This window comes from Aythya marila (assembly GCF_965140915.1).
Source record: "Aythya marila genome assembly, chromosome: 17".
NCBI lineage: Eukaryota > Metazoa > Chordata > Aves > Anseriformes > Anatidae > Aythya > Aythya marila.
The window spans coordinates 1095145-1109785 of NC_139058.1; the positions used below are offsets into that span (position 1 = coordinate 1095145).

The 14641-nt window shown below is 58.8% G+C and overlaps 1 protein-coding gene across 2 annotated transcripts in view; it reads right to left on the reverse strand.

The window, feature by feature from the left end:
• Window positions 1-14641, reverse strand: part of MYO18B (myosin XVIIIB) — a 56964-nt gene that overhangs the window by 22574 nt on the left and 19749 nt on the right. For both annotated transcript variants that reach the window (XM_082773998.1, XM_082773997.1), the window contains exons 20-34: window positions 14387-14552; window positions 14005-14114; window positions 12362-12427; window positions 10876-11004; window positions 10463-10606; window positions 9613-9702; window positions 7910-8029; window positions 7703-7811; window positions 7299-7423; window positions 6502-6656; window positions 6279-6402; window positions 5621-5821; window positions 5391-5501; window positions 4307-4411; window positions 1630-1779 (exon numbers count right to left, since the gene is read on the reverse strand). In XM_082773998.1, the coding sequence (XP_082630124.1) occupies window positions 1630-1779; window positions 4307-4411; window positions 5391-5501; window positions 5621-5821; window positions 6279-6402; window positions 6502-6656; window positions 7299-7423; window positions 7703-7811; window positions 7910-8029; window positions 9613-9702; window positions 10463-10606; window positions 10876-11004; window positions 12362-12427; window positions 14005-14114; window positions 14387-14552 (1905 nt within the window). The remainder of the gene's footprint in view (window positions 1-1629; window positions 1780-4306; window positions 4412-5390; window positions 5502-5620; window positions 5822-6278; window positions 6403-6501; window positions 6657-7298; window positions 7424-7702; window positions 7812-7909; window positions 8030-9612; window positions 9703-10462; window positions 10607-10875; window positions 11005-12361; window positions 12428-14004; window positions 14115-14386; window positions 14553-14641) is intronic.

Here is a 14641-nt window from a genome sequence, read left to right on the forward strand (position 1 = left end):
GAACCTCATCATGAATGCCATTAGGAAGCATTTAGATGTAAGGGACGGCATAATCATGAGGCACTGGTAATGCATGCAGAGCCTTGGCAGCATCACAGACACGAGAGGCTCCCAGTACCGAGGCTCTCCGCCACGCTCCCCAAATGCACAAGGCAGTGGGGCAGGTGCCACCAGGCAGGGACAGCACACGGCCTGCGAGGTGCCACAGCAGCAGACGGGGCCAGCGATGCCCTGGGAGCTGGAGCTGGCAGCAGAAGGGTGCCCTCGGCACCAGGCAGCCCTGGCGCTGGGTGCTGCGCCGGGTCAGAGGGTGACAAATCGCCCAGCTGAGGGCACAGGGGAGGGCAAGGCAGGGGCTGTGCGTCACCTCCGAATCTGGAGTGGGATTTGGGAAATACTGAGGGCTTCGTTGTTAAGTGGAGTGTTACAATGAGCAAAACAGCTCAGTAGTGACTGAGAGAGAACTTGTGAGTTCAAACAAGGGACGTGCCCTGGTCGTGGCCACCCCCTGCCCCTGCTGTCCCGGTCAGCAGCACAGGCGTGGGCATGGCAGCAGCCCCAGCGCCCAGCTCACCTTCCACGTCTCCCCGGTGCAGGTGGGAACAGCTGCAGCTCACAGCTGTTATTTATGCAGAACTATTATCTCAATTATATTCGTGTCTTGTTGGAATTGCTCATGCCTCCCGATTAGTTTGTTTCCAGGGGTAATGCACAATGGAGATTAATTGCCGTGCGGTTTCGGAGGACTGGCGTCAGTAGCTCAGCCCTGGCGCTCTGCACGTGCCAGCCCGTGGCCGGCGAGCGCCGCCTGCCCTGCCGTCACCGAGGGCATGAGGACTTCTGTGCCACCTCCTCCCGGGCTGCACCACAGCCGTGTGTCTGTCCATCCTGCGCAGGGCACAGCAGTGCCCCCCCTGCTTGCCCCAGCACGGGACCCGCGGTGTCCGTGCCTAAAGCCTGGCACGGGAGCCACGGTCCCTGCTCTGGCAGCTTGTGCCTCCTTACAGCCATTTCTATGGCAACACGTCCTGCAAACAGGGCCTCCGGATCACGGTGTGAGAAGACAGAAAGCATGCTGAACAGAAGGTAATTAACAGGGCTGCCTAAGAAAAGGAAAAAATACTTAACCGCTGTTGGCTTAATTACAGAGCTGTGCTCCCTGCAAGGCGACCCTGGCGGCACAAGGGGCACTCGTCGCGGCAGCACAGAGCGTGCACAGTGCCACAGGTCACTGCTTGCCTGAGCTGCTGTGGTCCCCGAGATCTGCCCCAGCTTCACCTGGGTCGAGGTACAACAGTGACATCCCCGGAGGGGCTGGGGCTGCTGTGAGCAAAAGCTCTGCACTGCTCACCATGGGGGCGAGGGACAGCACAGGGCAGCCCTGACCAACACTGGGGCCACTTTGCTGCCTCTTTTCCATAGTGGATCTGGTGAAAGCCAGCAGGAGAGGTCATGCTCACTCACACCTCCCAGCCCACCCCACCTGCACACTCAGCTTGGCATTGGGACAGCATCCCCACGCGGTACGCAGGCTTTGGTCAAACACCACCCGCGGCACCACGGGGACGTGCTCAGGGGACAGCGATGATCGGGTGCCCTGGTGCCTCTGGAATCCTCCCCGGTGCCTACCTGCCTGTGCAGCCGCTCCAGCTCGGCAGCGCTGGCGGCACCGGGCTCCATGGGGGCAGCCAGCAGCAGCTGCGCATCGGCCAGCAGCGCACGCGTCCGCCGCAGGTCTCGCCGCAGCCGCTTCTCCACATCAAGGTCACGGTGGCCGATCTGGAGGGAGAGGAGCAGCCTGAGGGTGAGCCCGGCGGTGCCAGGGCTTCAGTCCCCAGCCAGAACCACCCTCAGGCCTGCCCCACGTAATAAAACTTTCAAAAGCACCAGCTTGGGAACCAGGAGGGATTTGGGTAATCCATTTTGCAAGAGGATATTAAATATCTACGTATAAATGGGGCAGTTTTCCGTCTTTATCAAATAATACTTCAATACAAGGAAGAAAATAAATTACGCAAACACCAGCACTGTCAGGTTACAGGAAAACACCACATTTTTTCTACCAGAAAGCTGTTCCTCTGAAGGCGTTTGCTTGCCCCATCCTCCAGGAGCCGCAGGTCCCCAGAGCACCAGCGCCCTGTCCCCACAGCCACTGAGCACCAGGGCTCTTCATGTGGCCAGGCTGCGGTGGCAGCAGCCCAAAATGTGGCCGTGCTGGGAGCACAGCCAGCAGCAGGGTTGCACCGTGGCCGCTCCTCCCACCCCACAGCCCCAGCAGCCGTGGATCTGGAGGAGGAAGACCCCGGAGCGCACTGAGAGCTGCTGCAGGGAAAGGTGAAAGTCCCTGCATGAGGGAAACAAAGACAGAAAAAAAAAAAAACCTGCAACTACAGGGAAAATGGTAGGTGGGAGAAACAATGACGAAGGCATGAGGAAGTCAGCCCACAGGGGAAGGGGAAAAAACCACCACATGCTGGTGGGGAAGGCTTCATCAGGAATTATTTACACCTCGCTAACGCAAAGCATCTGGAGCCTCCGTCAGCCGCGGAGGTGCGTAACCGATGCTGCAGCCTTCGGGGGGGGGAGGCAGCGGCTCCTCGTGCGTGCATCTCCAGCAGTGCCAGCAGAAAATAACTGCTGGGTTATTTCCGAGGCTCATCGCCCGGCAATGCAGTGTCACTGCATCACTCGGAAGCCGTTTAAAGGAAAGAAGGAAGCACCTTAAAAAAAAAAAAAAAAACACAAAAAACAACCCTCCACGTTCCCCCCTCAAACAGAGAGCAACCATGGTTACAAGGATAAAAGAATCAGAAAAACACCAAACAAGCAAGGACATGGTTTCAGTGCTTGATTTCAGACTAATTGAAGTGTGGGAGCATTTTCCATTTACTCTGTTCCACAGCTCCTCTCGCTTCAGACCTGTTCTCCTATTTTATGTTCACTGGCTAAAATTAATTGTGCGGATTTGACCTTGCAGCCTGTTTCCGAGCTGGCTGGCATTTGCAGAAACCCGCAATCGTTGACATCTCCATTTCCTTAATTAGTTTTCTGGGACAGCTTTTTTTTTTTTCCTTTTTTAATAAACTGCTCTGAAGCATACTGTCCGCTGTAAGTCAGGCAGTATTTATAATAACACTACGGCAGAGCAGATTTGCTTTTATCCCTGCCATCCCTATAGACCATATCTTGGACGCCGTTCAGCATCGTTTTCTGCATAGCTCAGTGTCTGCTGCCATTGCAGGCGATGGATTTTGTATTGTAAATGGGCACAGCAGGCACCCCAGCCTCTGCCTCGGCCTGCCACCATTCCAGCCTGCTGCTTTTTGAAGTTACAAGGCAGGGGTTTAATCCAATAGCTGCTTTCCAGGCGCTGGTTATATTCCACGTACACTCCAGCAACACCCAGGGTTTCTCTTCCCTCTCCCCTTCCCTTTGCAGGACACGGGGGTGCTGCAGGGGCAGTGATGTGTGCGTCCTGAGCCCCATGCTCTGCTCCAGCTTCCCACTGCAGGGTTCTGCTTCCTCCTCACTCAGCTCAGTTTTGCTCTACCGAGCAAGAGAAATGCGCTGCACGGAGCAGCAGCAGCAATGTGCCCTGCTGCAAGATTTATTGCGGCACCTCCCATAACATTTTACAAGCTCAGGATCAGTGGGACGTTACGGCCGGGCCCCGTCACACCGCATGGTGTTTGCAGGGAGTGCCCTGCTCATTTCAGCTCCCACGTTCCCCCATTTAATGAACGCCTGCAGGCGCCAGGCTCGGTGGCACCCAGCCCACCTGTGCCAGTGGCCAGCAGACACATTTCATCACTCCAGCCCCACACAACCAGCTCCTCCTCTGCACGTGCAACGTGGCTCACGACGCAGCACAGAGAGGGGACACCAGCACGAAACCAGCCCCAGGGAGCCCCTGCGGGGGCAGGAGCAGCAAGAGGGCAGCGCTGACCCTGTCCCCATCCCCGTCCCCAAGCACTGCCTGTCCCCAGACACTTCCAGCCCGGCTGCTCAGCGATGCCAGGCGATGCCCAAGCTGGTAAATGCTGTTCCATGGAGCCGCGCTCGGTCCCTTGCTTTCTAATTTATCGTGCAGCAGCTGTGTGCGCTTTTCCCATTACATTCACTTCAATCACTGCCACGGACACATTAGAGAGTGAAAAGGGATTTGTTCAACAAATGCGTCTGGGGCAGAATTCCTCTGCAAATAGCAGACTCTGATAAGCTGTTTTTCTGGGCAGATGGAGCTGCTCCAGCGCTACTTCTGCTTAGCTTGACTCTGGCGAAAGCAGCAGCCCGGCCTCGTCCTTACCTGCTCACACAGGGTGCCGACCAGCCCTTCCAGGTCCTGCTTCTCATGCAGCACCGTCTGCTTCTCCTCGTACTCCTGCTCCAACTGCATCTCCAGCTGGCGGAGCTGTGCGGGGAGAGGGCCCCAGGCCCGGTCAGAGCAGCGTGCAGAAAGGGAGAGGGAGCAGGGAACAGTGACTGCTCTCCAGAGAGTCTCGGCCATTTACTCGTTTGGAAAATAATAGTCAGGCCATGCAGGGGAAGGCAGAGGAAGGGTGAGTGACACCCTGTCAGCCACGAGCAGCCCCGAGGGCTCCCCCTCTCCCTTAACGATGCTGGCAATAACTTGCCCCCTGCACAGGGCGACTAAAAGTCCGAGGGGAAGGGCAGAGGTGACCCCGGAGAGGAGCCCTGTGCAATGCACAGCCTGGAGCTCCAGTGAAAGCTGAAGAGGGGCAGGGGTAAGCACGGGAACCACAGTGAGGGCAGTGCCCGGCAGACCTGGGGCAATCGCAGCCAGCCGCAGCCCCACGCAGCAGCACGGCCCCGCCAGGCCTCGGGGCTGGTGACACCTACGTGCTCACAGGAGCAGAGATCGCCTCATTTGCCTCCCGACTTGTTCTGCCCGCCTAAAATAGCACATGCAAAACCCCACGGACTGCTTCATTAAGCCTCAGCGACGTTAATTTGCTATCGACAGCCAGGTACGCCCCAGGCCTAATGGGAACTGGCTGTTGCCACGCAGCACGGCAGCCCCGAATCTGACACCCCGGGGATTTCGGAGAAATCAGAATGCATGTTTGCGAGCTGCCGAACTAGCAGCTTTCTCAGACCTTGTCAAAAGGCTATTTTCTGTTCATTATCACAGAACACAAAGCCCTGGCTGTCTGCAGGAGGTGCCCTTGGTGTGATGCTGGTGTTGCTCACAGGGAACGTGGTGCCTGCGTGCGCTGCGTCCCACGGGGCCCTGCTCCATCCGCAGCGTGGGGGATCCCGGCTGCCCCAGCCCCTGGTTCTGCATCCTGGGCTGGTGCCGGGCTGGGAAAGCAGCAATCACTGCTCACCTGGGAGGAGGGAGCCCCCTGAGCCCCCCAGCACCGACCTACCCTCCTTTGGCAGGACTGCCGCACGTCCTCCAGCTCCTCATCCTTGTCCTCCAGCTCCTTCTGGTGGATCTGCTTCATCCGCTCTATCTCCAGTTCCAGCCGCTGGTGGAGCTGAAAGGCCCAAAGGCGAGCACGCCCGTGGTCGCACCCCACTCCTGAGTTCCAGCTCGACCCACCCACGTGGGGAGAAACATCCCCGGCACACCGAGCCCGGATAGGGGCCACATTACCTGCTCCAGGTGATCGACAGCGGCTGTTTGCCGCTCCAGCTCCTTCTGCTGCTCGGCAGCGCTGGCCTCCAGGTCCCAGAGCTGCTGCCGGAGCGCGGGCACGGCGCGGGCATCCGGGGCACCGGGGGCGCTGAGCTCCTGCAGCCTGGTGGCCAGCTGTGCCGCCCGCTGCTCCAGGCTGGCCCCCTCCGCCTGCTTCTGCTGCTCGGGGGCAGAGCGGGGGTCAGCACAGGGGGGCTCAGCACACAGGGGGGGCTCACACATGCACCACTCTCAATACCCCGACCGTTTCCAGCTGTGGCATCAGGAACAGCCCGGCCAGCAGCGGGCAGCCCCGACCTCCCCAGCTCTCTGCGCAACCCCTTCTCTCTCCGTTTTGCTCCTGGTGTCACTTTCCTCACCCCTGGGCTGTGACTTGTGCTGCCCGGGGTGGCCTCACAGCCCCCCAGCCCCATGGCATGGGGCTTGTGAGACATGACAGCCTCTCCTAGCAGAGGATAATGTTATTAAAGGCATCAGGTGCCTCCTATAGCTGTGCTAAAAGAGACCAGAGTCATGTTGCTGGCTTTGCCTCTGCTGTGATTGCAAAGAGGATGGCCTTGCTCTGTGAGCTGCTCCTGGACTGGGATGCGAAGCAAGTGGGCCATCCCCCGCTTACCTCCAGGCTCTGCTGGAGCTTGCCCATCTCCCACCTGAGGGAGGAGTTCTCCTGGGTCACCTTCTCCCGGAGGCTCCTCTCAAACGCCGACTCCCCCAGGGCCTGGGCCAGCTGCAGGTCGAACCTGGGCGCAGAAGCGCACATCACCTCTGTGCGATGCCACGCCACCACCACCCCTCCTGGCCCTTCCGTGCTCCCCCCATCCCCTTCCCACCGGCCTTACTTCTTCTGCCTCTTCTCCAGCTCGTGGTTGCGGCTCTGCTGGCTCTCGGCGAGCGCCCGCGCGTCCTCCAGCTCGCAGGCCAGCCGCCTGCAGCGCCGCCGCAGCTGCTGCGCCGCCACCTGAGCCGCCTTGCACGCCGCCTGCGCCTCACCCAGCTGCGGGAGAGGTGCGTGAGTGGGTCCCGGGGCTGGCACCACGACCAGAGCTGGAGCTGGACCCCCCCACCCCAAGGCACCTCTTCCCCAGGCGGTTGTTTTGGGATGAAACGCTCCCGTGCAGAAGGGGAGCTTCCCCTAGGGGCTGGTGTGCAGGGCAGGGAGAGGCACAGAGCTCTCGCCAGCCAGGGAACGAGGTCGTTAAGGAATGACTTTAAATAAGCAAAATCTTGCAGTAATGAAGCCTGTAATTCCAAACTAACTATCTGAAAGTAAATGGGATGTTTTGCTTTACCCGAGATCCTAAGGCTGGGCGGCTTCTCTCATTACTTTTTAATGTAGCATGAACAATTCTCATTTCTTTATTTTACCCCTATGGGATCCCAGCCACTGCTCAGGGAAGCACACTGCCTTTTTGTCTCCTCACCACAACGCTCAGGAATTGCCATCTCTTCACATTAACAGCTCTTTGTGCGACAGGTCATGCAAGCACAACCGCATCCCATACCCAGGAGCTGCATCAGCATCAGGACCCATGGCTCAGCCCCCCAACACCCAGCCCAGCAGCAGCCCTGCTCCGAGGTACGACCCTGAGTGCCCCAAATTCCCCCAGAGAGCTGGGGCCGGCCAGGCAGCACTTGCCTTTTGCTCAAGCCCCGTCCGGGCGCTGAGCTCGGCGCCCAGCCGCTCCTCCAGCTGTGCCAGCCGCTTCTGGAGGAAGGCGATCTCGGTCTGCGCGCAGTCAAAGCGCACGTGCCACGCGTCCTCTGCAAACACAGCCCCGGGTGCGCCGGGTGCCGCTGCTCAGGGCCGAGCGTGGCTCCCATGGGGCACAGACAGGGCTCCAAGAGCTCTGCCTTCTGCACCCAGGGCTGCCACAACTCGTGTGGCATGCATCCCATCCCATCCCATCCCATCCCATCCCATCCCATCCCATCCCATCCCATCCCATCCCATCCCATCCCATCCCCACTGGGGTGGCAGTGCTGTCCCCGTGGCCCTGGCTGCCCCCCTGAAGCATGCATGGCCCCAGAGGGACGCCCTACCTCCTTCAGAGCCACTGATCTTCATCTCACGCAACTGCACCAGCTGCTGGGCCTCCTCCAGCTGCTTCTGCACTGACTCCAGTTTCTTCTGCACTTGGTCGTGTTTGCTCTGCGGAAGCCCGGGGAAGGAGGGAGCAGCTCAACCCGCTCCTGGGGCACTCGGGCAGAGCAAGGCTGTGCCGGGATCGTGGTGCTGGGGTCTCCTACCTGCAGCTCCTGCAGCTCCCGAGCACCCCGCAGCCTCTCTGCCCGCTCCCCGTCCAACACCTGGCAGGCGACATCGCCCTTGTGCCGCTCGTCCGACAGCTCCATGGTCAGGTCGATGATCTGGGGGGGGCAACAAGGCTCTGGGCTGGGCAGCACCAGGCACACCGCCTGGGGGGCACCCGCTGCCCACTGACCCGGCATCCTGACAGCTCTCACTTGGCTGCTGCCTCTCCTTCAGGGAGATGGGAGATGGGGAGATGGGGTGCACCCTGTCCAGTGCCACCCGTGTGAACCCAGCCCTGCCGTCGGATGAGGAAAGGGCAACAGCCAACAAAGTGTGCTCAGCGCTGCCTGCACTGCGCTGCCTGCGTGGTTCACCAGATTTTTGCACTGTTCCAGCTGATTAACGTTAAATTTCGCTCGAAACAAAAAGCACACCAATAAAAGAGTGAATTATTAATCGGGAGGATGAGCTGCACTTTCTGCAAGCAGCCGTGAGCACGGCCTGCCCTGCTAGCCCAGCTCTGCGCGTCCATCCCTGAGAGAGGCAGGGCAGGGGGAAACCCGCAGGCTTCAAATGCTCTTTTCCCCGCATCCAACAGCATTTTAAGGCACTTCACAATGCAGGCATGCTACACGAGTTCTCCAGAGGTCCCCCAAGTTTAATTTGAGAAAGTACACACAATAGGCTTGCTTTCCCCGGGGAGCTGGTGTTTTCTAGGTCTGCCACAAAGCGTTAGCCTCCCATGGCAGCCCCAGCCCCAGGGGTGCAATTGCATCTCTAACGCAGAGCAACAGAGAAATCATCGTTAGCCGCTCCCCCTTGAAGAAGAGGGCACTCGGTGGGGGCTGTTCCTGTTGCTGAGCAGAGCACTGCACCTCAGCTCATAGAAACAAGTAAATCCAAAGGGGACCGAGGCTGTTACGCTGCAATGTAACCTGAGACACGCGGGATGTTTCTCCCGCGCACTTTCCCCTCATTATCAGCATTCGTCCCATTGAACAGAGCCACTTCTGGTGGCTGCAGAGGTCACCGAGACTGCTGCCTGGAGAGCATAATGAGAACGTGATACATCTGGGCGTGATTTCCTATTCTAATTATAGCCTTTTGTCAGCAGAAGGGATGGCTTTTGCACGGCAGCTCCTCAGGTTCCGATGCCTGCGGCTGTGCCAGGTGCTGAGGGTTCCCCCGGGACATGCTGGGATGGGGCTCGGGGTGCAGCAGGGGGGTGGCAGCTCCTGATCCCCTCCTGCACTGCTCTCCCCTGCTGCAGCTCCACAGCCCTCGGCTGCAGAAGCATTAAAAAACAGCCCCTGAGCAACTTCTGCAGCCATGAGGAGCAAAGGACACTGCTGCGCCAGGAACAGCCACCTCGCCTCCACCAGGAGCTGCTGGCTTCACACATGAACAAACCAGCACCTTTCACACGTGTGGCTGGAAGAAATCCATGGCTGTGTAATATTTTTGTCAATTAGAAACAAGAAAGAGCTCTTCATGAAGCACTAAGGCATGTCCAGAGCCACCATGGCACCAGCCGAATGCCGACAACCCGGTGCTGGGGAGCCCAGCCTGCAGCATTTCCCTGAGCTGTGCGGACAGCAGCAGCATTTGGCACCTGCATTGTTGGTTATATTCATCCTGCTAAGTCTGAACTCGCAATGCCAGAAAGCTGGGGTGCTGCAGAGGACCTTCTCAGCTCTACCTTGCTTTCCAGCTTCTCCGTGTTCTGCCTGAGCTCACTGCAGGACTGCTCCGATTTCTCCAGCTTTCTTCTGAGCGCCGCCAGCTCCTCCTAGGTAAGATTGCAAGGAAACACACACTGAGAGCTCCAGCAGCCTCAGTTCAGTTATGAATGTCTTGTTTTCTGTTAAAAATAAGTGGGAGAGACATAGCTGCCTTATTAAGAAAATTTACCAGGCAGCTTTGAAGGCTGCACACTGCAAATCGCTGGGACTACAGCTCCTGACACGAATTTCGTTGGAGGGAATGTCAGCTTTGGTCTCCGTACAGAGCACATTTCATGAGAAAGGAGCCAGCCTCAAAAGCTTGGACAAGCATCCAAACGTCTGAATCTTGCTCATCAAGTGCTCCTGCAGCCCTGGCAGGCTATCAGAGGCAGCAACTGCCGAGGCACAGCGTTCGCTGCGGGTCCTCTTCAGGCAGCCCGGCCGTAACCGCTGGGATCGCCGCTCGTGGCAGCGCTGCCCTGCTTGGATGGCCGGGGCTGTGCAGAGATGTGATAAACCCGAGGTGAGCGGGCAGTGGGGCCTGGGGGCTACCAGGTGGGTTTGAACCTTCAGAAGATGCCCAGGGAGGTCTCCCAGCACCATTTCCATCCCAGGTGGAAGCAGGCACAGCTCTGCTGATAGCACAGAGCACAATCCCCTGCATCGAGCTTGGGTGCTCAGCTCATCCATCATCTCCAGGCACTCAGCTCAGCAGACCCAGCCCCAGCAAGCTGTCCAAGATCTCAAGGCAGAGCTCCTAGAGCATCCCACCCAACCCTGTCCCATGCTCTCCCTTTCCATCCCATCCCACCGCGTGGTGCTTACCTCTTTTGCCCGGAGCTGCTGCTCCGCCAGGCTGACGCTGAGCAAGGGCCGCACGCGGCTCAGGAGCTGCCACCAGGGCCAGTGCCTGACGGCCTGGAAGAGCTGCAGGTTCTTGTGGATGCAGCGGGCAGCGAGGCGCTGGACCTGCGGGGGACACAGCCAGCAGTGACCCCCCCGAGCCACAGCAGGCACGGGGAAGGGCCAGGCTGGGGCACAGGGACGAGGGGCTCGGATCCCTAAGGGACAGCATCAGGGCAGGGAACGGTATCAAAGGAGCAGCCTGCTGAGCTCCCAGGGCTGTGCCCAGCCCCACCGGGATGCCCTGGGCTGTGTCACAGCAGCACTGCACACAGGCAGCGGTCCAAGCCTGGGTTTCAGTGGGCACGGGGTGTGACAGCCCAGGGGATGGATACCTTCAGCCTCTTGAACTTCTGGCGGCTGAGGAAGCCCTTGCAGGCGGCCTGGAGGAGGATTATCTTCTGGGCTATCAGCTTGTCGCGCTGCTTCTCCAGCCTGGGCATCACGCCCGCCTTCAGGAACACCTAACAGCAAGCAGAGGACTTTGTGCACCCAGCAGGGGCTCCGAGACCCCCGCCGGCAGCAGCGGAGCACAGGGCTGGGGGACCTGGCTGCCCAGCACCCTTCAGGACTGGGCCTTGCTCTCCCCGTCCCTGCCTCTTCTCTGCCCTGCTTTGACATCAGCATCCAGCACTGCAAGGTGCTGCAAGCCCCCGAAGCTTTTCCTCTGGGACACGGCACTTCTCCCACGTGCTGTGTGGGTGACATCGGTTCCTCTGCTGTGACGCCGTTCCCAACACGTACACATGTGCACACAGATAACAGCAAAGGTGGCGGTGTACAACGGGAAAAACAAAACTAGCCACGTCATTTTCTTTATCTGAACTTGTTGGAAACTCAGCACAAACAACATGGATTTGCTGATGCCATTGAATTTAGTCCGCTACAGATCTCCCAGAGCCTACGATGCTTCTCGGTCGTTGCCTGGCGAAGCTCTCGGGGTGTGTGAGCAGCCACTGCCAAACCCCGTGAGCCATTTGCATAACGCAGCTTCGATAAAAATGAACTGCATTTGGGAACCTGGTGGCACACCTAAAGAGCTGCATTTCAGAGACACCAAATTGAATCAAAGAACAATCCCAAGGAAGCTCACTTTTTTGAGATAATGCTATGATTGCTTCACCACCTATTTGATTGCCTCATTAATGTCTGTATTAACTTCACAAGCCAGTGAGTTTTAGAAGCTAGTACAAAATCAATGCTCAAAGTGATGGCAAAACCAACTCCTATATAACAAGATGTGACTGGAGCTGCTATCGTGCTATTGATTAAGTACAAGGGATTCATAGAAGAGATAATTGCAAACTGCACCATGTAGGATAAAAGCAAGTTATTTTGCTCCACAGAACCGTTTCATGAATTCCTTCTTTATAGACTCCGAGAGCTGAAGGCAAGCATGCATACAAAATTAATTTTGCTCTGAGATTATCAATTTTAAGTTCAAACACCGTTGCTGTGACAACTCCTGCACCTGCAGCTGCCCAGTTTTAACCCAAACCACCAAAGACCAGGAGCTTCCCAAGCCCTGTTTACCTCCATGAGACATCAGAGGTAGTTAGGTACGGAAATGCCAGGAGGGGCTGGGATTTGGGAACCAGGCACAGAATTTACCCAGGTAATGCCATCAAATTAGGAGCTTCCCGCTCCGTTTTTTGGCAGGGCTTTGTTTCCCAGCCCACAGGGGCTCGGAGGGAAGCTCTGCAGCACAGAAATGTTTTTTCTCCACCTCGGGAGGCTGCGGGCAGCCAGCAGTGCCTGCCCCAGGGCTGGCTGCACTGCACACCCTGACAGCAAGGGAGGAGGAGCGGGTGGCCACCGTACCTGGCTGCGTCCTATCGCCACGCTTTTCTTCTCCAGATCCAGTGCCTGGAAGAGCTCCTCTATGGCCTGTGGGGAAGGAACAGGTCATGGAGCTGCATGCAAGCACCCCGTCCTGCAGCAAGCAGCCATGGGACAGGGCAAGTCTGTGGGGCCCAGAGCATCCACCCTCACCTCTTGCCGTGTTTAATAACAATATTGACCTTTTCCATCTGTCAGACTCGTCTTATTAAATCCTGAGATCTTTACTGAATTTGCACACGCTCTGTAGCCGTTTGCACAACGGAGCACGTGCCCATGTAGAATTCATCTCCTCTCAGCTCTGCCTGGCTCTGGGCGCTCAGCTGCTCACCCAGAGGCTGTTACAGGGCAGGGTCAGTTCTCCCAAGACTTCGCTACAAGTTCATTATGGAACTCGTAAAGCTGGCAGATCTTCCCCTTCATTCCTGAGATACTTTGGCTTTCAGATTTCATGGGCAGCAAGGAGCCACCCCGAGCAGGTACACGTAGCCAGGTGATGCCCAGTCCCAGGGAACCTCATGTGCCCCAAGCTTACTGGGTCCCCAGGGATAATGCCCAGCTTGTCCTCAGCCATCCAGTTTTGGGGAACCAGGGTGAGGGATGGAGTGCAGCCACACGGGGCCACTGAAACGCACTCATCCTGCCCTCTGCACATGCCTCTAGTCCCACAGCTCGTGCCCTGCCCTGCAAAATAAGATCTGCCAGGCACACAGCCAGGGCAGGAGACGACCAAGGCACCCACCAGCCCTGAGCCAGCAGGATTTTCAAAGCCGTTTGCTCCTGGGTATTAAAAAGAAGCAATAATAGGCTTCATTTCCAGGCTGATTTCTCCAAGTCCTCTCCACGGTGCAATAACCCTGGCAAATGCAGCCCACGCTAGGAATGATTACTGCTGCTGCAGAAACCTGGCCCTGGGGGGGAGCAAGGCTGGGACCGAGAGCGGAGCGAGGCTCACAGCCCCTGCCTGCAGCCACACGAGGAAGGGTGCTGGGGAGCAGGGAGCTCTGCAGCCCCCTCACTGCCCCCTGCCCACAGAGCTCGGTCCTGGCCGCAGGCAGCCCTGGCAGCCCCCAGGTGAATGCACAGGTTCTTTCCTCGTGTTCCTGGACCTTCAGACCATTTCTCAGCAGCATGGCAAAAGCTGGCAAGCTGCCCTGAGCCCTGCTGAAGGCGGCTTTGCTCCATCCCCAGCTCCTGGGGACAGTCTTATGGGTAAGAACCCCCTGGTGTGCTCTGCATGTGGCAGCTCCCCAGCAGCTCCAGGTGGGTGCCCCCACCCCAGCGGGTCCTGCAGTGCTGGCTGGGGACTAAAGGACCAGTACCCATGGCTGTGGGGAGAGCTGGAGCTCAGCAGACCTGTAGGCAGTGACCCTACAGCCCCAACAGCAGCCCAAGGCACAATATCAGCCCCAAGGAGTGGCTGAGCCAGGCAGGGAACTGCGAAACAGCCCCTGCCCCAGGGCAGGGAGACACTGCCCTGACCCATCCTGCCTGGGGAGAGCTGCGAGCTCCAGGGATGGCTCCTGGGGGCAGACACAGCCCTGGCAGCACCGGGGAGAACTCGGAGAGCTCCGGCAGAGCCCAGGATGGGGCTCTCAGCCCCATGCCCCCAGCCCAGGACGCACCTTGCTCTCATCCGGCACCTCGTAGGCAGACGTGTGCTTCTTCATCACGGCCGGAGCCAGCACCTGGAAGCGCCGTCGGAACTGGGTGAGGAGCATGCGGTCCGCGTACCCTGGGGACAGGCAGACACCGCTGGGGGGGACGCACGAGCCGGGGGAGGTTTGTAGGGTTGGCGAGGGAACGGGCTGCAGGGGCTCTGCGGCACAGCAAATGGGGGGCTCCCGGTGGGGACATGGACTCGGGGAGCTGCCCTGAGCACAGCAAAACCCTCACGGGGAGGGCAGGGTGGAGGCAGTGGGAAAAGTGCCACAGATGTGCTTAAGGGGGTACAAATATGGGATCTGATGGAGTGTCCCCCCCGCACGGAGCAGGACAGGGCCGTACCGGTGCGGCGGAGGCGCAGGGCATCCAGGAGCTGGGTGCCCCCCAGCTGGGCTCGCAGGGACGGCATGTCCAGGGCCAACGGGTCCCCCCCGTCCGCTGCCGCTCCCGGGACAAGGCAGTGGATGAAGTGCAGCTGGGAGCGCCGCAGCAGGCTGGTGAGCGCGTCCTGGGGGACAAGCAGAGGTCAGTGGGGTTGGGGGGGGCACGGGGCGAAGGGGCAGCACGTGTGTCAGTGGGTGATCGCTCCTGTGCACC